Source organism: Crassostrea angulata, unplaced genomic scaffold (genome assembly GCF_025612915.1).
Source record: "Crassostrea angulata isolate pt1a10 unplaced genomic scaffold, ASM2561291v2 HiC_scaffold_125, whole genome shotgun sequence".
Lineage (NCBI taxonomy): Eukaryota > Metazoa > Mollusca > Bivalvia > Ostreida > Ostreidae > Magallana > Magallana angulata.
This window is the reverse complement of record NW_026441680.1, coordinates 7,375-34,000: the sequence shown is the minus strand read 5'-3', so window position 1 is coordinate 34,000 and position 26,626 is coordinate 7,375. Positions and strand designations below refer to the sequence as shown.

Here is a 26,626-nt window from a genome sequence, read left to right as displayed (position 1 = left end):
AATAAAGTGTATTGCAGATAAAAAAAAATGATCATACTATTTTGAGTTTACATGTTATTATGACTATAAGTAAATATTTAAATAAGCTAATGGCTAAATATCTTTTAGATGTGAAGTTTTCTATTTAATTTGATTTTTTTAAAATTTCTTCTTCCTTATAGAGCCACCATGTTTAGAGGACTTGGTTGTCACATCAAAAACAGAAGAATTATATATTCACTATGTGTTTAGAGTCTTGGGTAACTCTCCAAATGTCAAAGAGATAAAATGGGCACAGAATGCATCGGTGTTAGATTTGCCAAACGACAAATATCGTGGAGGAGGATTAGCAGATAATTGTATTGAAATTTTGAGTCCAGGTGAAGAAGACAAGGGAGAATATACCTGTACAGTTTCAAATGCTGTTGGATCCGTTTCAAAGAGTATGAATTTAGGTTCGTAATTATACTATGAATATATTGTAAGTTTTCGTTTAATTAGTTATCCCCTCGCGCAACTTGTTACGAAGGGGATATAGCATCGCTGCTGCTGTGTGTGTGTGTGTGTGTGTGTGTGTGTGGTAGGCTTAAAAGCAAGATTTAAAGTAAACACATGCACGGATATTTATCAAACTTTTTACACCTATTTGACCTGGTAAAAGGACAAACCTTATTAATTTTCAAGTCAACTAGTTGCATACTATTAATAGATCGTTTAGATAACACAATTTTTAACAGAAATTTTATGTACGATATCGATTACTACTTCCGCTTCACTACTGTGAAGTGGAAGTATGCAGTTCAAATCAACAACTTGATATATTTTTGGATTTAAGAAACAGTACAGCTGAAAACAAATGTTAACGAATACCATCAATCAAAATTCGAATATCCGTGAGTGCTATTCAATCCGTATTCAAATATTTGGAGAGGTCATCTACAAGGTATTAAGCATGTTTGATAGTTTTATATCACTTTGTGATTGTATGTGTAAACTGCTTAAACATGTCATTTCGAACTTGACGCTTAATGTATAAGTACGCATTGAATAAGGTGGCACGCGCATTTATTTTTTATGCAAATGATATTTATATTTTTTAAAATCTCCATCATCTACAATCTAAAGATTTATTACCTCTTTAATAATATACTGCAGTCCTGACCCTTGTATGAGACCGATACATAACTTCGTAAGTCATTTTAAATATTTCCGCCATGTTTGATTACAGAATTATAAACCCCAAAACGACCTCGTTTTCGGAAATGTCATGTATATTAAAGAACAAATTATATCGAAGTATCTTTAAAAAAAATTCGATGTACCTTTCGATATTAACACTCTGTTACTCACACTGGTTCAAACATTTTAGCAAGTTATTTCTTCATCGTCTTATATAAATCGATAAATCCGGAATGTTGGACGATTTAACCCTGCCTTTACTTTCAATGTTAACAAGTATGGCAGTCATATATCAAAGTTTGCAAATGGCTTTGCCTTTTCTTTTGTTCAGAGTAAAATGTTCCCAAACCCAGCTCTTCTTATCCATTGTAACGAAAACAAAATGATGCTGCATAGTTTAAAGGGGGTTAAACATGTAACCGAATATTCAAATGCTAAATGTACATTCGATTTAAAGAAATTTACTATATACTCACGAATTCGAAAATTCGTTTCAGCACAAGTGAATAACTCACTGAATAACTTCAGATTTACCCATTTTATCGTTAGGAAACAAGAAATAACGTTGATTGTAAAAGTTTACATGTACCTACCTATATAATGTAATTATAAGCATCCGGAAATTTAAGTGTGGTACAAACCGGAATTATCTCATATCGTTTATTTGAACCACGTGGATTTGATTGACAATAGTTGACATCTGCTGAAAACTACACGATCTTTGTCAGACTACGATCATCATGGTATACGACGTAAAAAGGACTCTATAAACGGAACACATCATCATTTTCTCGATAATCTATTAATGGTTTACCAATTTTAGTTCATTTTAAAATGAACAGACATATATATGTCAAATAACCCCTCAAGGGGTCTCTCTTACAAAAAAAAAAAAAGAAATTAGATTGTAGTCAACTCCTTTGATAAGCACGCAAAATGCATGCTACCAAAATCATAATTGTGCTGTTTTTTTGTTTTTGTTTTTTTTTTTTTTAACAATGATTACCTGCGAGAGGTATAAAAGACATATTTTTACCAACAAACATGGCTAGGAAATTCTTGGCAAGACCTGCATGGGTTTTGTTTACAATAAATACGCATGCGTAGTAGTATAGAAGGCTGAACCCCGTAATACGTGACGATGTTTATACGTATAGGTTATACCTAATGACTAATTTTAAAGAAATAATTAGATTTTTTCACGGAGAAATTAGTAATTTTCTGAACGTTTATACATTTATGAGTAGTACAAAAATACCGAACCCGCTCCGATTTTTTTTAAGTGGGTTTTATGATAAGATGCGCCATATTGTCTCTTTAAGATCTTGAACAGGTAAAAAAAATTGCAGTAATGGAGGTTTAGTTCAATTTGGTTTTCTCAATTACATTTGCATCTCTGTATATTCCTAAATAATGCATCCATACACAGTAATTCATGTCGCGATATGATTCTCTGCTGACTGACTGATAGATAGATAGATAGATAGATAGATAGATAGATAGATAGATAGATAGATAGATAGATAGATAGATAGATAGATAGAATGGAAAACAGTGATGGAAATATTGATAAGGTTTTATTTATCATTATTGTTTTTACTTTTATTTATTTCTTTACAAAATAATAATAGCGAATCTGTTAAAGGTTACCCAAGACCATGGATTTCGTATATGATATAAATTTATTTTGACGAAATCTTTTAGTGAAGAGCAGATGTTGAATATTTTAAATTGAAATGTCGGGGAACTTAATTTATAATTAAGCGTACTATTTTATACCGTTCACTCTAGTTTAATAATATTCACCTTCTCTACATGGGGATTAGCAGGTGTCTCGTACTGTATAAAAAAAGACAGAAATATGTCTTCCAGGTAACTACTCTTTAATTGTGATATAACAATTTCGAATATGATATTTTATTAGAAATATTAAATACACTGAAATCTTTAAAAATTTCTATTCATTTTAAAAAAATTCTGAAAATAAGATTTGAGCTACTCCCTGAAATTATTAACTTTACTTTTGAGAATGCGAGCAAGTGTATTTATTTATCTTACCTGTATAAAAACGGGAGGAAGCAATACAACTTCAGTTGACCACTACATAAGTGTGCATTCCATACCCCGATTTTATACGCAAGGACACGCAATACAGCATGTCCACCCTTATAAGTAAATGCGATCAAGTCAATACTGATAATCTAATGCACCATAGTCAGTAGTAGAAGTTTTATTTTTACATTTTATGACCCGTTGCATACAAGCTGATTACTTGACTAAATGATACATTCCTCCTTAAAAAAATTATAACATCTTCATGCTATCTGCATCATGAATGTTCTTTTACCAATTTCTATAGAATTCCTTTGATAATACATTTTAAATAATCATTGTTTATTCTGTTCTATAGACATACCTAGTGCACAAATACTTTCAACGTCGAATTCGAAGGTCATCTGTGGATCAGATACTAGATTCGACTGTCGCGTATCTGGATGTCCTCTTCCTGACAAAGTGGAATGGCAGAAAAGTCTTGATGGAACAACTTTTAATCATGTTGATATCTACGAGAGGAAATATTTTGGAAGTAGTACTGATCCACGTTCTCCGTTTTTACTTTTATGGCAAACTACTTTAAATGACCAACAATATTATCAGGTCGTTGTATGGAATTTAATGGGAAAGTGCACGAGCAATAAGTATTTCCTACAAATTACAGGAGGTATATTGGTTTATTTTTTTTAACTATTGAGTAATATTTAAGAATATTTGCTGTTCTAAAAATCATAGGGAGTTTAACTTTAATTTTGTTTGCTACGAAATCTGTTTCAGATCGACCAAACATATCTGAAGGAACATGCACCTTACAAGGTCACGCAGTCAAACTGAGATGTGATGTCTTTCTTTATGACGAATCGCCTACTTTAACTGATGTGTATTGGACTAAAGACGGTATTAAGCTTAACATTGGCAGAAGCGGTGGGAAATATTTGAAAGTGGATGTAAATAACCAATCACTGATAATCAACAACGTCAGTTATAATGACGCTGGAGATTATAAACTTATTGCTATCAACGCGGTTGGTGAGACTAGGAGCAAAGGAATTGTTCTAGGTAACATACTACGTTTCCAAGTATTTGTTAACACTTTCCGCTTCATTAGGCTCATTAGGTTGGTGCTTATCCACGGTATCCGTGGTGCTAGGCGGATGAGAGTCATTCATTTTGCCTACATGGGACACCAGTCCATTGCAGGTTAACTCCCAGCATAAGCTGGTACCCATTTTCAGCAGGGTACACTGAGCCAATGTAGATAAGGTACCTTGTCTTGTGCATAAAACATAACATCAACGGGGTTTGAACCAGGAACTTTTGAATTATTGGCCTAACACCCATGGGTACTGAGACATGCGCTCCATCAGTGATAAATAATCATACGTCAGCATTTTCTTTTAAGGCTCCAGTAGAAAAAATTACAAACCTACTTTCCTACAATTTGATGTAAAATCAATATATCTCCTATCTCCTGACCCTAAGCTAAAAATAATTTCTATTGCATCACATTTTATCCAATACCACCAATATCAAGGAAACGTGGATCTTTGAAAGGTAAATAATAATAATAGTGAAATAATGAAAATTTCTTAGTGATATAAAAAAAAAGAAATTTTTAACAAAATAACAATACCTGTGTTGTATTAAATAATACAATGAGATTAAACAATTACTTGATAACAGGAATATGATTATAATTTTGGCTTTTATTGATTATATGAATTATATTTGAGAAAGAAGCAAAAAAAAAACCGAATTGCTTAAATAACTAGTTAATAGAAGCAAGTATAATGTCCTGTATTAATATTATAAAACAATAAGAACCGCTTAATGGCTTTAAACATCATAATAGTTATATATATATATATATATATATATATATATATATATATATATATATATATATATATATATATATATATATATATATATATTATAGGTGTTCCAGAGATTCTTTTAGAAGAACCTTTTTGCGAGAAAAAAGAAGATGGAAGCCAGTGGCTTACGACGACAATTAAATCAGTACCAGTTCCGCATGTTGTGAAATGGAGCATAAAGGAAAACGATTCAAACAATTATCAAGCAATCAATGTTAGTGCTGAAGAATATAATGGAACAACAAGTACTTTTCCCCACCCTGTGTTAGTTATAAAACATCCAGAAAAACTAGAAAATTGCACTTTTAAAATAGAGGCCAAAAACCGAATCGGAAAGGTAGAAATGATGATTCCAGGTAATAATGAAGTATTCAGAAATAATCCTTTTATCAATGCTTTATTTATCAAAAAAAATCATTTGCATTGCCATTCCAATAATTACTGTATATTTTGAATTGAAAATTCATTTACATTCATTTTTTCACAAATGTTTCAAAAAGAGGTGGCTTAAGTGTTTTACGAACATCTCTTGTTTAACTTTGTGTATTTTACTGTTTCGTAGACATTCAAACATTACGTTAACAAGATCTTAAAAAGGCATCATTAGGCATTGGCAATGCAAGAACTACGTGGTTTAATTTTGGTTTAATTAGTGTGTTAAGAACAGTAAGTCTGCCTGTTGGGATCACCCTTCTTACTTTCCATTGCTTAAATATTTTTTAATCTCGATCACCTTTAGAAAAACATTTAGGTCTAGCATGTCTGACAAATATAATGATTTTTTTTTCCAAATATGTCAAAACTATTATACAGCCAATTAAGTTTCCCTCTTGAGTGATAGAAAACTTCATTTGAATTTTTTTTTACTTTCTATTCAAATCATTTTGGTTTTGGAAAATTAATTCTTAGCCCTGATATATTTGCAAAGTGATGTACGTCTTGGTGAATGCTATACATAGATGTTGGTGAACCTTGAATATTATGAATATTACAGATGTTTCGTCTGCATATATAGAACGTTTATATTCTTCTCCATCAAATAATTATACTCCTAATGATTTTGTTATTTCTAACAATTATGCCTTAGATTTCAACACACAGCAGAAACAGATATAGAGATATCCGATCACTTTGTCTGTAAACCACACATATATATATGTGTGTATACACACACTCTGAAATCTGTCCATCTTGAATGACACACATTTTGATACCACAATAACAAGTTTTTTTACCATCTATTTATTGATGATCCAAAATTAAAAAAATCTAAAACTGTTTACATAAAGTTTTTTTGGAGAGTGAGTCAAACGCTTTCTCAAAGTCAAATATCATCAAGAGGCAAGGTACATTATTATATTCAGTAAATTGCTTAACATCATACTAATTCCCCGCCTCCCGGGTCTTAGAGACAACCCTGATGTCATAAACTATCCTAATATTTCAACCTATAAATCCGCCTTTTAAAAGTAATGTCTGACATTTATTTATAAAGGTCAGTTTTAATTTGTTCAGCAATATACAGCTTGAGGCTAATTTATATATTACATTAAATAGTCTGATAAGGTGTCAGTTCTAAAATATCTGATTGGTGTTTCATGCTTCTGGTATACATGTTACTATGCTTTATTTTTTTGGACTTGAGAATTGTATGTTTTTGTTGTTGAAAAATTGACTGCTCTTCTAACAAACAATTCAAAATCCTTCGAAACAACCTTTTAAAATCAAAACCTTATCTCTTAGGCCACGGATTTTTGTCATTTGTTTGTCTTTTTTAAGGCAAAATTTAGTACTTCAGCATTAATTATCTTCCCTTCTAAAGCATCTGTCTCTATTTTAAAAAAAAACACTTTTGTTTTAAATTCTTTTTAGAACAGTGATAAAAATTATAATTTAATTTGACCCTAAGAACAAAATTCAGAAATACGACGCACTTAATACTAAATCAGTTGTTTGAGATAAAATTTGAATTTTTTTTTCAATCCTACAACAAAAAGAAATAAGTAAATAAAACATCGCTTTCAGTTAAGATTTTTATCCTTGTCTGTTCCTCTAAACACCAGACATGCAATCGGACACAGTTTAAACACAATGAACAAAAATAAGGTTCAACATATTAACATTGTCTTATATTAATGTGTAGTAGAAAATGTATATTAACTATCATACTAAAACAATACATAAACATAATAGAAATTTTTTACGTATAGGAATTTATTTGTTTTGTATATGTTTGGAACAAAGCATATCAAAATATTATATAAAATATAATATCGTCAGTGTTTAATAGAAATAATTACAGTTGTGTTTTAAAATGATTGATAAATATTACACATTTTTATTTCTTGTGTTCATTTTTTTTTCAAGGTAAAATATGTCAAGACAGTCTGAAGAGAAAACAAAAACGTCCTGGTAAGATACACTTTAGACTTCTGGTATGACAAAAGTCCATTGTTACTATACATCATTATTGTTTTGTTTTGTTTTTTATTAAAAAATCTTAATTTGCTATTTATGTTTCTTATATACCTGATTTTATCATACGTGACTCGTAGAAACGGGAATGTCGGAAAACCCTTTCTTTTTGTTGAAGACAAAAAAGGTCTAATTACATTTTTTGGGAGTTGATTTTAATCAACTCTCCTATGCAATCACTCTGGCAAATCGGAAGTGAAACAGTGTTTGGACCTAAGCACAAATCATCACCGCTGACAAAGCTTAGTTCTCGAAATAATCGATAAATTTGCTGTAATGAATTCTGAAGCACTGTTTTTCAAGGAAACTTATTTATAAATACCCTGAAAATAGCCAGATTTTAAATGATAGGAACAATTTGGATATTTGTGGTAGTTGTATGTATTCCTTCGCCGAGATTACTATAGTCTTGTTCAACCAGACGATCGGTGGTTTCCGTAAATTTTCGACAAGCCGAGAATCTCTCTTCCTTTTCAATATTGATAGGATCCATATAATGTCCAGAAATATTTCGATTACTGATATCTACCTTGATAGAATTAATAGTATATTTTAATATTACACGACATGATTCATATTGGTTTTCTCGAAATCTTTTCGGAAATGTCCGAGCATTCATATCATAAAAATGTGCATAATTCAAATACATGCATATATAAGAAACGACTTGCCATGCAACTAACGTATCGTTGGTTCTAAAATGAATAATAATCGATAAAATTAACTTGCGTCAGTACTTTAATTATTCCTGTTGTTTATTTTATTTTTAAGATATAATCACTGAAGATAATTTAAGGAGAAAACAAAGTACTCTTGGTAAGAGTCAATTTAGATAGCAATCCACAAATACAATTTTAATATTACTTTTCTATTATTATGGTTTTGTTCATTGAATAAAACCAATCTTATTGGCAATTCATGTTTCTCTCATTCATGATTATATAATACATGACCTGTAAGCAAGTTTCACATGGATGGTGGATCTCGTGTTCCGATTAGCAAATTGCTTAATCACCTAGCAGAGAAATTCCCTACAGAAAAGATTAATCAACTAAAATTTCTCATTCGAGGTAAGTCTTTTCACAAAAATTTTACTTTAAAAAATAAAACAAAACAAAAACAAAACAAAACAAAAAACCCCAGCAAACTGGTAATTATAAATTGACCTTTTCATTGTAGCATCCTGCAATATTAAAGAACATACAAAATTAAATCAAGCAACAACTGCAGCAGATTGTTTTTTGGTTCTTTTGGAAGAAGAGATTATTACCACATCTAACGTCATTGCTATGCAGTTTTTACTTGAAGAAACAAAATGTGAAGAACTTGAAAGGATATTGGTTGAGTATGCTAAGAAGAGGAAACTAATATATTATTACGAGAAGCCATCAGGTATCACATTTATTTTGTATATTCAAATGATTGCATAACGTTTTCTTTTAAATTCAGATTACAAGTGTGCTTAGCATTCCTCTTGACCACTTTATTATGTTTTGTAACAATTTGTCATGGTGTGTTTTAAATCCTCATTTATCAAATTATACCGAGAATCATAAGCCATGCATTGGTTTCATTATTAGTATCTGCATTTCCCTTATAAAACGCACCCTATCTGCATTGTCTAAGATTTAATTGATTACCGGATTACACCAAGAACTTACTTGAGATGGAATGATGTTCTAATAAGGAGGTCAACGATTCTACTCCGCTTAACGAGCCCGGGGTCAGGGGTCATTGTGTTAGGGTGGGATTCTTATAAGTAATCAAAGTACCGAGGTAGTACTGAAAGCCGGTGCGATGTGTCATTATGCATATTTTGTAGTAAAAACTGGCAATCTCTTTCTCTTTATCTCCCTCCCTCTCTATCTTTCTCTCTCATGCTTTTAATGTCGCAAATGCCCCAGAGAGCGACTGAATTATTTTGTTAGCGGCTATAAATTAAAATATGTCTGTCTAGTAGAAACAATCAACAGTTGCATTTAAATTTGTAACAACCGTTCTAAGTTCAACCTACTTCACCTTAATATTTCTTTGTGCAGCCAAACACCAATGCTTTGAAAAGTAGTTGATAGAAATTCATGGGCATTGTACAGTGGTAACAACGTTATTGTTGACAAGCCAATCGTGTTAAATAGTTCGTGTAACGTGGGTGATCGTTCGTGTAACGTGCGGGATCCTGCGTGTATCAGGAAAAATAGTTTGCGTTTTTTTGCGTGCGTGTTCGTGCGTGATCGTGCGGTTTTTTCGTTTTGTAACTTTTTTTACGGAATGTCAGGATTATTTCTTAAAACAACGACAAGTTTTTTTGTAAAACAATGTGAATTTAACTGAATTTTAAGGTTTTTTTTATAGAAAAACATTGACAGTTGTTAGCATTTATTCTCTCTTTCGTGGTTAAATACATTTATCAAGTATTTCCACAGCTAATTCAATCCTTTGTTCGGTCGAGTTAGTTTTGCATAATGTTAAAGTCAGCCTATATCAAGCATCCATTGTGTCTTGACACATAATTTTAATCATATAAGCAAGAGCGACACGTTGAATGAAGCGGTCAAGCTTACCCACTCCCCGTTTTAAAGTAAACGATTATCCCCAACGTTTTTCTTTCAAATGAGAATACAAAAAACATTTGTTTGAAATATTTTTTTTAATAGACGCTTTAACATTTAGAATAAATAGCAATAAATCAATTATGTACTGAAAATAATGAAAATATTCTATGTGTAAAATCGAAATTCTATGGAACAAGGTAACAAATTTACCTCTATCCCGCATAATTAAATCGTACGTAAGGGACCTTGATTACATAAACAGTCAACTTGTAGGTAATAAATTCATATAGTTAATGCATTATCTACAATTCATTTAAACTTAAGTTATTATTCGTTATGGAGACAAAAATTAATTTGTGTATGAATCATATATTTTTTTATATGAATTTGTAAATTGTTTACTCGTAAAATATAAAACAGTGCATTGCTACTGTACATGCCGCTTTTCAATAAAACACAAACATAAAGCAATACAAATTAAAGCAATATGTTTTCTTAATTCTAATCTTAAAAATTAATTTTGATTTTGCGTGTTTAATGGTGTAGAATCGTTCATTTGCGTGTTTTATCGTTTTTGTTCGTGTATCGTGAGCATTCAGTAAGTTAGTGATCGTCCGTGTATCGTGCGTGATCGTTCGTGTATCGTGCGTGATCGTTCGTGTATCAGAATCGTGCGTGTCGTTTGTCAACAATAACGTTGCTACCACTGTATATGTGCCCAAAACGCATTGTCTTGTTTAAAAAAAACACGTAGTTAATTTAAAAAGGAAAACAATCAGCGCTGAATTAATTTGTAGAATAGTAAAAAACCAATAGATTTGACAACATATGGCTCTCTGTGCAACTATTTGGTATAGCAGAAGCTTTTATTTTGACGATGCTCGGTTGTTGTGTTTACTTTTGAAGTTTGTGCTATTTATGGTATCATTGGCGATTTCTCTGCCTACAGACAGGGCTTTGCTTTCAGCAAAGTCCAGCTAAAATTAAAACTGCATTAATTCGTCGCTCCTTTGCTCCTGAATATTAAGCATATGAACTTTGTACCTAGTTACGATAACAAGATTGTCATTTTCAAAATAATGAATATCAAGGCTCCTGGGTCAGGGGTTCTGGTTATAGAGCAGGGCTCCAATGATTATGTAATGAAATAATGACAATAACAAACTGTAAACCATCTTAAAAATCTAAATAAATTAGGATATTGTAATGTCGACCAATTATTTTTGTACATTGTTCAGATCTGCTCTGATTTGTTTAATGTTGTCAGTATATGTTACGCTACAATTTTAAATATATTTTTTCTAGAATTTAGGTCAAAAATTTTCAAAATAAGTAACAGGTTAAAAGTTTTTTAAGAAGCTTTATTTCCAGGTTACTATAAGTCCTACTTAAACATACTTGCATTAAATTGATCTTGGGATGTACACTAACTAGAAAGAAGAACACGGTGCAAAATATGCCGAGCTTGTAGTTACCATTTGACGAGATGGGCTTCAAAATCTTCGATTACCTATGTTTAATATATGAACTGTTTTCTTTTGCAGATAAATTGTACATATATCAGAAAGTTCATAGTGCATAGGCTTCAATTCTGGTTTATCTGTGAAACAAATATCATCTGTTGAACTTGATTTTTTTTCTTTTGCAAACTACTGTATATATGGTAAACACTTGGCTGGGTACTTTTTCCAAACAAACTTTCAAGTACGAAAGTTCTACTTATTAGAATGAATTGAACATTTATCAGGATGAGTATACATGTTGTAAATGTACTTTGATTTTTTTTAATCTATTCTAATAAATGAAGACTTTTTGCCAATAAAAAATGCATGCACCAGCGTAACTGCTTTAACATTTGGTATTTCAACACGTGATTTCCGTAAGCTATAGTTACATTTTATCTGATATAAAATTATTTAAAGAGTCAATAAAAAACCTACTTTCATTTTCGATCAACCAGCTCAAAATAGCAAAAATGAGAGAAAGGTGGTAAAGGTGGCGGATCCAAGTCCATGAGAAATATATCCTTGTAATAAATAATATAGAATGACAACGTAAACATTGAATATATTTATTAGGAACGCACTTGGATAATACATAGAAGTTAAGATTGTGTAAATGCTGATTTAAGTTATCATGGATAAAAGTTACCGAAGTGCGACCTCTGGCGAGAGAATAGAAAAACAACTTTCCAAAACTGGATAACAAAGAACGCAGTTTGACTAAATAACGTCATGTCGAAAATTGTAGGACGCCTATAATGTGTCGCGGGTTGACCTTGGATAAGATGCCTTTGATTAATACAAAAAGGTTAATAAATAAACTGTAATAATTTCCTACAATTTTAGTTTTGATCGAAAGAATTTATTTTCCACAACGGGGTGCCAATAAACGCGGTTGACATAAAGTGTAAGGAGGTTTATTATGAGGCAGTTACTTTAGATACGACAATTTTGGTTTAAAAATATGCAAATAATTATGCATACATTAGCGTGGTTTTTTTCATACAATTTTATGCCACGACACATTGGTTATAAACCTTAGACATTAATTTGTAAAGAAGGATCGAATTTTGTTCTAAGTCAATATGAATAAATGATGTATGCATAAAACGGGGGAGCTATTGTTTAATTATTATTATTTTTTTTTTGGGGGGGGGGGTCACCCTCCCAGATTTTTTTTTTATCAAATCATTTTTTTATCTGAAAATCTCATTTGTGGCAGTGGTACAAATTATAGTGAAGTTTGACCCAAAGAACAAAATTTACAGATATGACATCCTATGTATACATGTAATATGTAAATACCCACGCACTGTTTAATAATACTCATTTTCAGTTTAGATATTTCATATTGTATCCTTCGGCTAAATATCCAGCTATGCAATTTGGCAGACACAGTATACACGGAAATAAACAAAAGAAAAAAAACCGGTTCAACATTTTAGCATTGTCATCAATCTCTTAATTCTTCATTCCCGTACTTGTGCGGGATACCATCCGGTTTATTAGAAAAATACAAAAAAGTCCGCAGATCTAAATAATTTCTTTGCAAAATATTCTATAAAAAGTACACCATTTGTTTGTTTTCTAAAAACTCCACACACATTTTTTAAGACGAGATTTTTTTTTTGCACATCAACTCTACATCTATAAGAAATGACAGAACCCTGTCTGTCTAATACTAGTATCTGGAAAAGGCAAACGTTGGTCAAACGTATCTATATCTACACTTAAAAAATTAATCACCTGCCCTTTAAAGCTTTTACAACAGAAAAGCTGTCAACGTGACAACAATCCGGTTTTTTTTTCTTCTGTGAGCAGTATCAATAATCCATTTGTGAATCCTGAATTGATACATGTATAACACTTCCTAATCAAGGAAACGGGGTACTCAATTTGCAATATATTTTGCCAATAAATGTCTACGCTCAACAGCTAGTATATAATATGTAGATAACCAGAAATGAAAATCAAGGCAAGATTCAAACCTACCATATATGTAAAAGTGATCAGCAAGAGAACAATTTTCTGTTTTGAAAATTGTAGATGAGGTTATCCGTACAATAGGTGTACCCTATTTGCAATATTTTACAAAAAAACAATGAAGATCAACAGCTTGTATTTTTTCCATAAATTATCAGAAATTAAAGTCCTAGCAATATGCACACTTTTGATATATGTACAATTGTTCTGCAAAAGAACATCGTCCTATCTTGAAAGTTGTAGGAAAAGTTATTTATGCAACAAGGGTCCCCTTTGATAGCCGCCCACTCGCCATTTTCACCATTTAAATAACCGGATTTCTCCTTTGAAAACCCCGGTTGAAAATTATTTTATTAGTCATGTAAGAATGATGAACATGAATGTACATTGCAAAAGCTACACTGCAGTTACTTAGGTGACCGATTAGACCCATGGACCTCTTCTTACTTTTTATCGGTTTACTTTGGAAGTTAACCTGCTATGAACTGATGTCCTATACAGAGAGAGTCAATGACTCTGTTTTGCTTTGTTTAATGGAAAAGAATGAGGGAGGTAAAGGACATGACATGGTTAGGCCTTGTGGCTTTTCATGATGATAAACTTAATTTGAATGACTAACTGTTGATTTTAACCAACTCTCCTATGCAGTTACTCTGACAAACGAAAGTGAAACAGTGTTTGGACCAAAGCACAAATCATCGCCGCTGACAAGACTTAGCTCTTCAGAATAATTGAGAAATTCGAAATAATGTATGCTAAAGCATTGTTTTTCAAGGAAACTTATTTATAAATACCTTGAAAATAGTCAGGTTTTAAATGGTACAAACAATTAGATATTTTTTGTAGTTGTATGTATTCTTACGCCAGAGTTCAATATAATCTCGTTTAACTCGACGCTCGGCTGTCTCCGTAAATCTCCGATAAGCAGAGAGTCTCTCTTGTTTGTCGGATATTAACGGCGACAGCCGAGGGTTTGGTTGAACGAGACGAGGGTTCAATATTGCTTGGATTCATTTTCCAGATATATTTCTATCACTGATACATAATTTGATTGAATTCTATCTTTAAATTTATATGGGGATTTATCAACATTATTGTGTCGAAAAGTCCAAAAACTCATATTATAAACATGTGCGCAATTCAAATACAGATTAGAAACTACCTGAACTTGTCATGCAAAATAACATATCATTGATTTGAAAATAAATACACATCGATAAAATCAACTCCCGTCAGTTCTTCGGTACTTTGATATAAAATCATTTTTTCAGATCAAAAACAGTAATAAAAGTATATTTGTAAAATTATGCGAAGATTATATTCATATATATATATATATATATATATATATATATATATATATATATATATATATATATATATATATATATATATATATATATATATATATATATATATATATTTATATATATATTACGATTCATATCTAATTTTTTCGGTCGCACAAATATTTGGTCGCTTCTAATCGTGCGCCAATTATGAAATGGGCTTTAATTGTAAATTGTTGCCGAAATAATCGCATATGAAAAGGTATTCGTACGAATTTCACATGATCTAAGCGAGCAGACTGCGATGTAAACAAATTGAATCTTAAGATATATATCGCGTCTGTATGCGAATGTTGTACAATAAAAGCGACTTTTGAAAGATAATACATGTAAGACAGGATTGCGCGAGAGACCAGGTACTTGGACGATTAAACGTGCTCCAATGAGATTGGACGTGCGATTATGCGTTCCATGGTACGAATGCTCGTGCAAGTCAGAGGGGTTATTTTCACTGCCAATATTCAGAAGACATAAAGCGTAAGAACATGTCGCCCACGAAGATACAGATATGCAACAGCATTTATTATTATACCTTAATATGATTATTCTATTATATCTGATTGGTCTAGAAAGTCACGTCACAGGGCGATGTCATAGAAATGAAATAGTCGATATACAATTTAGACAAATATATTAAATCAAAAGTATTTAATCATTATGATTCTATTCATAAATCACAAAACCAGCTAACTATATATGATTCATGAAAGAAAAGTGAGAAAGTAACATGTGAAATCAATCAATCACGATGTTGATGTTGCAACTGTTTAAAAGTTAAACAATTATTAGAAATCAACGTATTTTGTGTAATCATATGTTGTTTGGAATAATAAAATGTTTATTGCATTAACGTTCGGGAAATATGATTCTTCTTGAGGGAAAAAATCTTTATATATGTATTTCCCTCACCATCATGAAACTAATGTATTTTGTCAATTTAATTCTGAATCAGAGATATTATTACATGGTATATATATAAGTAGCAAAGCATTACATGTTGAGGCTGATATGTCGTGCAATGATAGTACAACGTTGAACGATTACATGAGACATGTTGAGCAACAGTCTCACGGTCGCAATATACACAGCAGCGATTCATCTTGCGACTTTTAAAACTCAACATCACTCTTGCGAGTAGACAATACGTTGTAAAAGGTTCGTACTAATGTTCGTTCGTTACACTGTGATAATTTGGACCGCATTCGGTGGCGTCTGAATAGTGTGCATGTCCACTATTTTGAGGAAACTTGATGCGAGCACTAAAACGCATGCAACTAATGCGAGAGCTCGTGCAACGAATGAGAGAGCTCGTGCAAATCTAAAAAAAATCCGGTCGCAAAGTGTTGTAAAGTGCTCGTGCGCCAATTGTGAAAGGGGCTGTACAAATTCCGATCGCAGTGTCGTGAAATGCTTGTGCGCCAATTGTGAAAGGGGCTTAATATGTTAAAAACTGAAAACATTCATAACTGCCTGATAATTGATATTTCATTTTAGGCCTTTATGACTGCGGTTTTTCACTTAATGACGCAGAGCTGATATACAATTAAAAAGAAAAATAGCATAGAATATTGATGAAATAAATAGCATGGTTTGCATCAGATATGACGACCTGTGAAAGAAAATTGTCTAAAAGCTGATAGATCTATCTATCTATCTATCTATCTATCTATCTATCTATCTATCTATCTATCTATCTATATATCGCTGTTTTATTTTTTTTTTCAGAAAACGGATTTAAAAACGTTCGTTTCCACATAGATGCAAATTTACATCATTTTAGTTTTGAAGATGAAACCAAAATGAAAGAAACCGTCGCCAGTATAGTTGGATGTTCTACAGAAGACGTCAGGGTCAATGGATATATCCGCTCGACTAGTTTTTATATGGTTTTATCGATCAGAGGAATTTACATTGATAAACTATTTAGTATAGAGCAACACGACAAAGACAAACTTAGCAAACTGAACATCGACTTTTTTGAAGATGACTTTCGCACAATAAGCTTGAAAGGAACAACAGGTGACATATGATATTTATTTGACTTAAAAACTATTCCATTTTCAATGAATGAGAAGTTTTGGTAGGTAAAACTTCTTAAAGGGACTTGGCATGATTTAAGCTCAAAACTTGAAATTTTCTTTTTCCAATTTTAATGTTTAGAATGTTTAATAAAAGTACTTTTAATGCTTTGTGAAAATTTGAAAGTCAAGAATTGAGTGATAAGCAAGATACACAGTTTTAAAATCTTTGTAAACAAAGCCCAAGCTTTGTTATTGTTTACATATGTGTTTTATTGGTATAAATCTAAATCAACCAGCTGCCTATGTACCAGATTTGTCTGAACATTTTCTCTTTAAGTGTCGGTGCCAGAAAGAAACCGGTTCAAGACCTACCAAAAAAATTGGCCCTGCTTAAAATAATCATAACAATTTTAAAATGCTCTCTCCAAATTTCTGAAAGAATAAATGTAAAACATTCAAGCTGTTTTATTGATTTTATTGAATGCCAAACATAACATGCATTTGATACATGTACGTGATATGAAGTCGCCATGACGTTGTACAAATCTGATCAATGCTCAATGCACATTTATGTGTTATGTTAAAATGAGGTTAACAAATATTTACTTATCATATATCATATATCAACTTTAATTACCGCATCATAAATCTAAATAAAATCATTTGTATTTGTATTGCTTCAATATGAAATCAAGTATATCAAATAACGTATGTGTGATAAGAGGACGAGTAAACATATGCTTATCATTTTCTACATGTAACATTCAATATTTGGCATCGATTCAGTTGATTGACAGAGGTTGATTCAGGTTATAAACATGGGTACACTAACCAGGTATATTTGAAGATTCACAGGATTAATCTCTGCCATTCAGGCAACTGAATGATATCTGAATGCTCTGGAAAGGTGACTGAATGGCACACATATGTCATTCAGTCACATTTCAGTTTCCTTCCAGTCACCTTTTTATTGACTGAATGGCAGAGATTCATCCTGTGATTGTGCCTTATTTTTGTGATTTTGCTTTTAATGAATTTTCAAAACTAGCTTTTTTTCTCAAACTCAGCTGGACGGGAACTCTTAGAAGAATGTAGAATACTTATTTTAACATAAACTGCGTTGTAAAATCAATTTAATGTGTCTTGTTACTTTTCATAGGCGAACAAAAACTGAAAAGACGCACGTCAGACAGCATACCACATGGTAAGCGATTGTATAATCTGCCTTATTGGTTTCTTTTTAAAGCACAGCATGAAAATTTCAATTCTCATTTGTATATGGTTTATTTGGTATACCCATAAAATGTTGGCGAAAAAACATTGTTAACATTACTGTTAATGCAATTCGAAACCTGTAATTAATAAATACGGTAATATGTATGTGTCATGTATTTAAAACTAACATTCCATATAACCAAAATAGTGCAAAGATACTGTTTGTAATATGTGTGTTGTTTTTCTTTAAAGGCGAGCCAAAACAAAAGAGAAGTGCATTACAATACAAAGCAGATGGTAACTATTATCGTTGACAGTTTATATACACCCTCTTTCCAATAATCTCAATCCACTGCTCTGATTGTGTGCGAATCAGACAACTCTTTGTAGCGAGTGTCTACAGTGGATTTCATGTTTCCCAAAACAACATAAGCTAACATCTCTGTCACTGGGAGTTATTACACACTTCACAAGATGAATGACCATCATTAAGTTCTCCTTATAGATAACTTAAAGATGCTTAAAGGTAGCTTAAAGACGATCTTTAAGCCACCTTTAAGCTATATGTGTTGCTTAAAGATGACTTAAAGAAAGCGTGAACATGCCTTAAAGGCAGCTTAAAGACTATCTTTAAGCCACCTTTAAGCTACCTTTAAGCCACCTAAAAGCCACTTTTAAGCCATAAAAAAATCTTTTAATTAAATATTGTGCTTAATTTACCAACAAAATATATTAACTATATGATAATGATAGAAAAGGTATCAAAAACGCTTTTTGTTCTAGAAAATAAAATGAAAAAAAAAATAATCAAAACGCCCAAGACGAGGATTGAACCCTTCGATTACCAGCATCACCTCACTTCTTCTGCGCCACGGCAACTAACATATTTAAGGAGGTTTTTATATCCTATATATCAGTAGATATTAAATCAATGTATTCAATGTGTATTTTTTACTTGAAAAGATTTTGACTTCCATTCATATTGTAAAAATCAATTATATATAATTTATAAAATAAATGCATGCATATATTGAGAATGAAATACGGAACTTGGTCTTCAGTGAAAAAAAAATATATTATACCTTAATGGAGACGCTTCCTTAGTAAATAAATTTAAACCGAGTAGATAAACGTTCATCTAATTCATAGCTAAATGAAATGCAAGGAAGAAGATGAAATCATTTCTTTTATTAAATGCATTGAAACTATTAGGGTATTAGTTCTACGCAATTTTCCCGGTTTTCATGATCACGGCGCCGTTCCAGTATGTTTAAAAAATTTAATTGTATACATGATTTTTAGACTGTCAATTCTAAAACAAACAGTATAGCCAATTACGGGTGACGTATTTACTGCATGTGCAATTGCAAATGATGTATACATATACTTGTACATACAATTGTATGATGTACCAGGCCGGGTATGTGATATATTTACTCTTATACATATATTTAAAAATATTAACCCCTATTATCACCGGTACAGGAATTAATTAGCCTCTAGATTTTACTCTTACATACATGTATCTTTAATTTGTAGACGTAACATTTTTAAAACCCAGAGTTAGGAAATAATACTTTGAAAATGAATTACAAATGTAAATAAACTTTTATTCACTAGACTTATCGTATACACGTACATACTAAGATTTCAACGCCTTTAGAAACCCTGACTTGCACCTAGGCACACCACACCTGTTGTGTATATCTTGTATATTCTGTGTTAGTTCCAGTGGTTTTCTTAAGTTGGACAAACAATAGACTCTAATTAGATATACACAAACGTGCACCTGGGCACAAGACACAACTGTTGTGTATATCTTGTATATTCTGTGTTAGTTCCAGGGGTTTTCTTAAGTTAGACAAACAATAGACTCTAATTAATTATACACAAACGAACAAAACTATGTCTAGACAAGCAAAGCAGTATAAATATCCTGCCTGATATAACAAAGGCAGTTGAGAGTATTTTCATCTTTAACATCAGAGACATAAATATTTATAAATAGTTATTTATGTCTCTCTTAACATGTATCTAGCAGATCTACAATTAGACCTAGAAATAATTAAAATTGAAATAAAATACATACCTTCAACCGATTATTAAATTAAATCATGCAGTTTTTGGTTCATTATCTTTTTTTTGTTTAATAACTGGATGAACTAAGAGAGAGAGAGTGACAGAGAGAGAGAGAAAAAAAGAGAGAGAGAGATTTCACCGAATAATTTATAATAGGAAACAAACATACTTAAATATAATTTCATGCGCAAATTTAGATACGGAGACTGCGCTCAGCCCTTCAATAATTTTGAATAATTTTGAAACAAAACAAAAATTATAAAGAATTTTATAACGGCAATCTGTGTCCATCGGAGCGTTGTTGATGATAGCGATATGTGTTTAATGGAGCAACAATCAAAAACCGCCTGGAACACCCCCCCCCCTTCCTTGGAAATTATATCATCACTCAGATCACCCCCTCCCATCCCTATAAAAGAGCTTTTGCATTTAATATATGTTTTTATTGTTCAGTTTGATCAAAATTGACTTAAAGGGAACTAAAAGATGGTTTAAAGACAACTTAAAGGGAGCGTAAATGCCACTTAAAAATGCTTAAAGATAGCTTAAAGATGACTTAAAGGTGACTTAAAGAGGTTTTGACTTTAAGGACCTATAAGCTCAGCTTAAAGATGACTTAAAGATTGTATATCCTTTAAGCCACCTTTACGCCACCTTTAAGGACTTGCTTAAAGATTGTTTATCGCCCTGTGCTTGGATATGAACACAGTTCCATAAAACATACTGGGACATTGATGTAGTTAATTACAAACTCAAAGCACACACTTACATGTAAGGGGAATGTGCGGCCATCTTGTACATATGAGGAAAGGAATGCAAACCTTTCTTGAGCTGGCTTGTTTCTGCCCAAAACTGGCAGACAGTATCAAAGCAATATGAGATACTACATGTTGTTATATATGTAATTATGCATACAAGAACAGGACAAAGCCTGTTTAATCAGAACAGCTGACAAGCTGCGAAGCTACAGCCTTATTTTGAAGATTTACAAATCTGAAAAAAATATGAAGGGGGTTCATTGGTGTCCTATCTATATTTGAATTATGTACATTAACTTGTAACTTTGTATAAAAGTCCATTGATGGCAGTGATTGCGTCACGGTAGTTCCAATACTGTAAAATGTTCAATGGAACACTTGATCTCTCGACTGGCCAACCAATCAACACGGTATTTTTCAGCGTTTGTAATTTATCATCAGCAGGAGTCGCCTCTTTGAGTTGCTGTAGTTTTGCTTGAGACACGGGTAGTTGTGCCTCAATCAAATCAACATCGATATCATCAACTAGAGTCTCGGGAGTCTCTTGCAGGAAAGACCGACTCAATGCATCTGAAATATGCATATTCGTCTCCGGTATATACACTTACTTCAGGTCATAGCGTTGTAACTTCATAAACATTCGTTGAAGTCTAGGCGTCGCTCGATACTGTGGTTTGTTGTAGATTGCGACCAGGGGTTTATGATCATTCTCCACGGTCAACTTTCGGCCATAAATGTAATGATGAAACTTTGCATCCATATACAATAGCTAGCATTTCACGTTCAATCTGAGCGTACCTCTTCTGTGTCTCTGTTAAATCCCTCGTACCGTATGCAAGCGGATGTCCATCTTGGATGAGGACTACGCCAAGTCCCATGGAACTTGCGTCACTTGAAATTGTTACATGCTTGTGAACATCATATATACTGAGTACTGGTGTGCTGGAGACCAGTTGTTTCAGTATGTCGAAACTTTCCTGCTATGGTGCATCTCAATGCCATTTGACGTCTTGTTGCAGGAGTGTACGAAGTGGTGCAGTCACATCAGACAGGTTCGGAATGAACTTGCCAACATATTGTACGACGCCTTAAATGCGCTTTACTCCTGAAACGTCCTTTGGTGCTGGCATGTCTACTATCGCTCGTACTTTCCTAGGGTTTTACCGTAATACCACTGTTCGTAATCAAATGTTCGACATACCTCACTTCAGGTACACGGAACACCACTTTGCTCTTGTTAAACTTAAAAGTTCACGACATTTTTGTAGCAACTGGTGTACCCGGGAATTGTGTTCAGCAATAGTCTCTCCTAATAGTAGGATGTCGTTTACTATGCACTCTACGCCCGTTAAATCCGAAAACATCTCTTGTACTCGCTTAGAAAACACTTTTGGTACAAAGCTTATTCCAAATGGCAAACGCAGGAATCTGTACCGACCAAATGGGGTAATGAATGTCAACAGCTTTGAACTGGGCTCATCAAGTTTGCTGTGCCAAAATTCATGAATTGCATCGAACTTCGAAAACACGTTGTCTTGAAGGTTTTCAATCACTTCGTCGACTGTTTTTAAGCGGTAATGCTCTCTCTTAATTTCACGATTCAAGTCCTTTAGAACAATGCAGAGTTTTATCTTGTTAGGTTTACGGACTGTAACCAGACTGTGTACCCATTCGGGGGGCTCATATCGCATTGCGATAACTCTTAACGTTTTCGCCTTTAATACTGAGAGCGACAGGGACCTTCCTCAGTGGATGAATTATTTGAGTAACAGTGTCGTCAATGGTGATGTGGTGCTTTCCAGGAAGTTTACCGAGTCCCTTGATAATATCTTCATATGATTTCAGTAGGGTTTTCCTTCAACAAGTCCTTGTTGACCGAGTGCACGCGCACAATAGATCCAATTTCTGTGCCGGCATTCTTTCCCAGAATTGATTAAGTATTTGAATCTACTATGAAAAAAGGCAAGTCGTACTTTTCGCTATGTACAGAACACTCCAAAGTCTTGATATCCTTCGGTGTAATTTCAGTTTCACCATTATGTAACAAACTTGACGCTTGTCTTTGTGAGGTTTTGGTCATTCAAATCTAACTTGTCAAAGATATGTTACGGTAAAAAATGTTAGCTTTCACAGGATGAATCCCTGCCATTCAGTCAACTGACTGTCGCTCATGTCAATAAACACATTATAATGCAATAACATAACAGGTATGGTAACATTTTTGGTCAAATTTTACTTTCAACTTCTATTTTTCTGTTTTTATTATTTAAAACGAATACGGAATACATTTCTAATGATCAATTAAAATTTGATTGTCAGTCGTAAAATAATAAAAAAGATACAGGGCTCATTATACCCCCCGCAAAGTTTGGGGAGGGGGGGGTATATAGGAATCACCTTGTCCGTCCGTCTGTCTATGCAATCGTGTCCGGTCCATATCTTTCTTATGGAGAAACAATAGAAGTTCTTTCTTCACACAAAGATTGCTTATGACCTAAGGGTGTGTCAGGACCTTGACCCAAGGTCATTCGGGCGAGGTCAAGGTCACTGGCATGAAAAATGCAAAATTCGTGTCCGGTCGATATCTTACCCAAGGTCAATTGAGGAAGTTCAAGGTCATTGTTTCAAAAATGCTCAATTCTGTCTGTCTCATGTCTTGTATTAATGGAAATATTAGAAGCTAAAATTTGACAGAAAGGTTCCTTGTCTCAGGCCACATAAAATTATTTTTATATTCTCATTCCTGTCTCTCTGAAAATGGCCTGCTCCGATGAAATTTTGTTTGGGAAAAATAGATGTGTGGAAAAAAAAATCGGAAAAAATGGGGCTCAGTATACCAATAATTTAAAAAATGTTTAAATATTAACACGTGGATTTCGTTTGATTTGAGTCATACATGTAATTGTAACGGAAGGATGCAAATGTCCATATGCATTAACAGTTAACTTAAAATAAAATGGAATTAAAGGAAAGTAATTAATTTGTTTACTCATATTAGCATTAACAGTTTTAAAAAACTAGAGCAGTTGTTATTCATAGAAAATTGACAGTGAAATAGATTCATCCAATATTTTCTATAATAGCAAAAATGCAAGGGTTATGATTGTTTTTATTAGCGGGGGTATCAATTGTGAGCTTGCTCACAGTACCTCTAGTTTTTATTTGTCATGAAACAGGGCTCATGCCCTGTTTTGGTTTAAGGCTCAATATGCCAGTAAAACATCTTTTTCAAGCTGATCAGTCTATATGCCTATTCATTTTAAGTAATAATAAACTGTTCCTAACGTTTAACACATCAATTTAAAGTCTGAAACTAGAATTTTCACTTCAACATTCAAAATGTAAACATAAAGCTTTGTTTACTTAGCAAAGCATTGTAAACTCAGTAACTCGCGTACATCTCAGCGAATGACACTCAAATTTTGGTTAACTATCAAAAATGCCTTACTCAAGCATTGTAAAGTTTCAGTCACATTACCGAGCGATGGGTTAAACTATGTGTTACATGTGCGTTTTAGATGAAATGGTGTGGATGCCGGCCGGACATCCGCTGTTATTGGACGGTGACAGACGTCATCGGGCACATCGGTGGAAGTCATCGGAAGAAATTAACTTGTAGTTAAAAATTAGCGGTGTCTCTACTAATGTTCCACATCGTTCTCATCGGCGATACGTCATTACTTGTAACACATTAAGAAATGGCTGATACATGGCCGATCACTGCCCTGTATTATTTGAGTCTGAGGTAAGAGTTAACAAACATCGGCCGATAATCGACTTAACTTTTGCCTATAGCCGGCTAATGTATTGCCGATATACGAACGGCGCTCACCAAAGTACAATCGATTTTAAATGTTTCGGCCGATTTCCGCTGGAATATCTGTATTACATATGTAGTTTAGCAATGCATCGCTGGGCTTTTATTGGCGCAAACTGTTTTTACACGTTCACAACATTCATTGAGCGATATGCAAAGACCACACAAGGCATCTCCAGAGTGGAAAGCAGAAAGCATGTCGTGATAACGGATTCTGAATGGCTATATGCTTGCCTTTAAAGGCCCTGCAGCAATGAAGGAAGAACTGCTGTGCTACTTTAAGCAAGGCATCATCGGTCGATTGAGTCTGCACACCACAGCTTTGTACTCTAGGCAACCTTCTAGCACACACATCGAAATTGTGTTGTGGGGACTCGAAACGCATTACCAGTTAGTGATAACTTGCGCCACTGGCCAGTTAGTGGAGCGTGATCACCAACTTGAGACCAGGTTCCAATGAAGCTCTTTGGCTGAAAAATAAATAGAGAGAGAAAGATACCAATTAACAATTGCAGAACAAACTAGATTTGAAACATATATATGTTTTGGCAAAAGAAGTAGTAAATTCCCCACAATATCACCTAAACTTACTTTTTTTCATTTTGGCAATGCGTGTCCCAAGCTGTGCTACATTTGTAAAAGCTCATGGAACTTCTACGGCTCTATGCGGATAAAAAAATTAAAATTTGTAAAATTCTACGCCTCAGGCTCTCTCATAAGAGTATTGTAATTTTAAGTCTCGGAACCATCACGTTCTGTTTCATCGTGGGGCTCTGAGTTGTTCTTGCTTTGCTTCTTTTAACAACGCCGCCAGGATAGCGTCATGTTGAAGCCGAGCTTGTACAGGTTGTTGCTGCAACATATTACCCCAGATGTCTCGGTGCCAAAGCCATTATCGTTTATTAACCATGTAAGGTAAGGCAATTATTATATCATTTTTCGGCCGACCATCATTCTTTCATCCTACAATGTGGGTAAGATGACCGGACAATAATCGTACATGTATGATGTTTGATTCACTGTCCGGCCACAAGTCGAGCGTTGTAGAATGTTCGGAAAAGACTTTCCGCTGCGTGTCCGATTTCCTGCCGGTAATCAGTGTTACGCTGGTAAAAAATAAAATCATTCAGAGTCACTCGCCATAATACCATCGGAGGGCGTATGCATGCTCGGCCTCTGTACGATGATTGTTGATGAGACAGATGTGTTAACAACTACAGGCCATGAGGACCGATGTTAGAGTATCGCTCATCGAATACTACCGATTGCCACCAGTCTATGGCGACCGGCAGAGACTTTAAAATCAGAAAAAATAGCTTTTGACCAAAACCGTGACCATGTCCCAATTATTTTTATTTAGAAGTGGTGTAGGAGTCCTTAAATGTGATTGTCTTAAATCTAAAACAAATATTAACATATCTCATTGAAATTTTACGTCAATGTACATTCATGACACAAATATATTTTGTTGGGATTTATAGTTTTTCAATACCAATTTTAAAAAAAGGCTACATGTACAGCTTGAGACAAAGTGACGACTTTAAAAAACCAAGCTTAAACCTTTGTTTTTCCTCAACAAATGGTAGTAGAAAGGACACCAATAAATTCCCTTTATATTTTTTTTCGATTTGTTAATCTTTAAATAAGTTTAAAGCTGCACAGTTCGACAGTTGTTCTAAGTCATTAAAAGGAATTGTCCTGTTCTTCTATGCATACTTTTCAAACAAGATGACATATAGGACTTTATACTTATTGATTTTTATATCATCTGAGATTACATTTTCT

The 26,626-nt window shown here is 33.2% G+C and overlaps 1 protein-coding gene across 1 annotated transcript; it reads left to right on the top strand.

Moving 5' to 3' along the window:
• Positions 1-161: 161 nt before the first annotated feature.
• On the top strand, positions 162-25,301 carry LOC128169392 (uncharacterized; the record flags this gene model as incomplete). Its single annotated transcript, XM_052835542.1, has 9 exons — positions 162-434; positions 3,569-3,880; positions 3,991-4,272; positions 5,153-5,446; positions 7,458-7,525; positions 8,530-8,635; positions 8,745-8,957; positions 16,677-16,970; positions 25,084-25,301. Coding segments are annotated over 9 exons (2,060 nt in total), but the record flags the coding sequence as incomplete, so codon positions are not given.
• Positions 25,302-26,626: the final 1,325 nt, after the last annotated feature.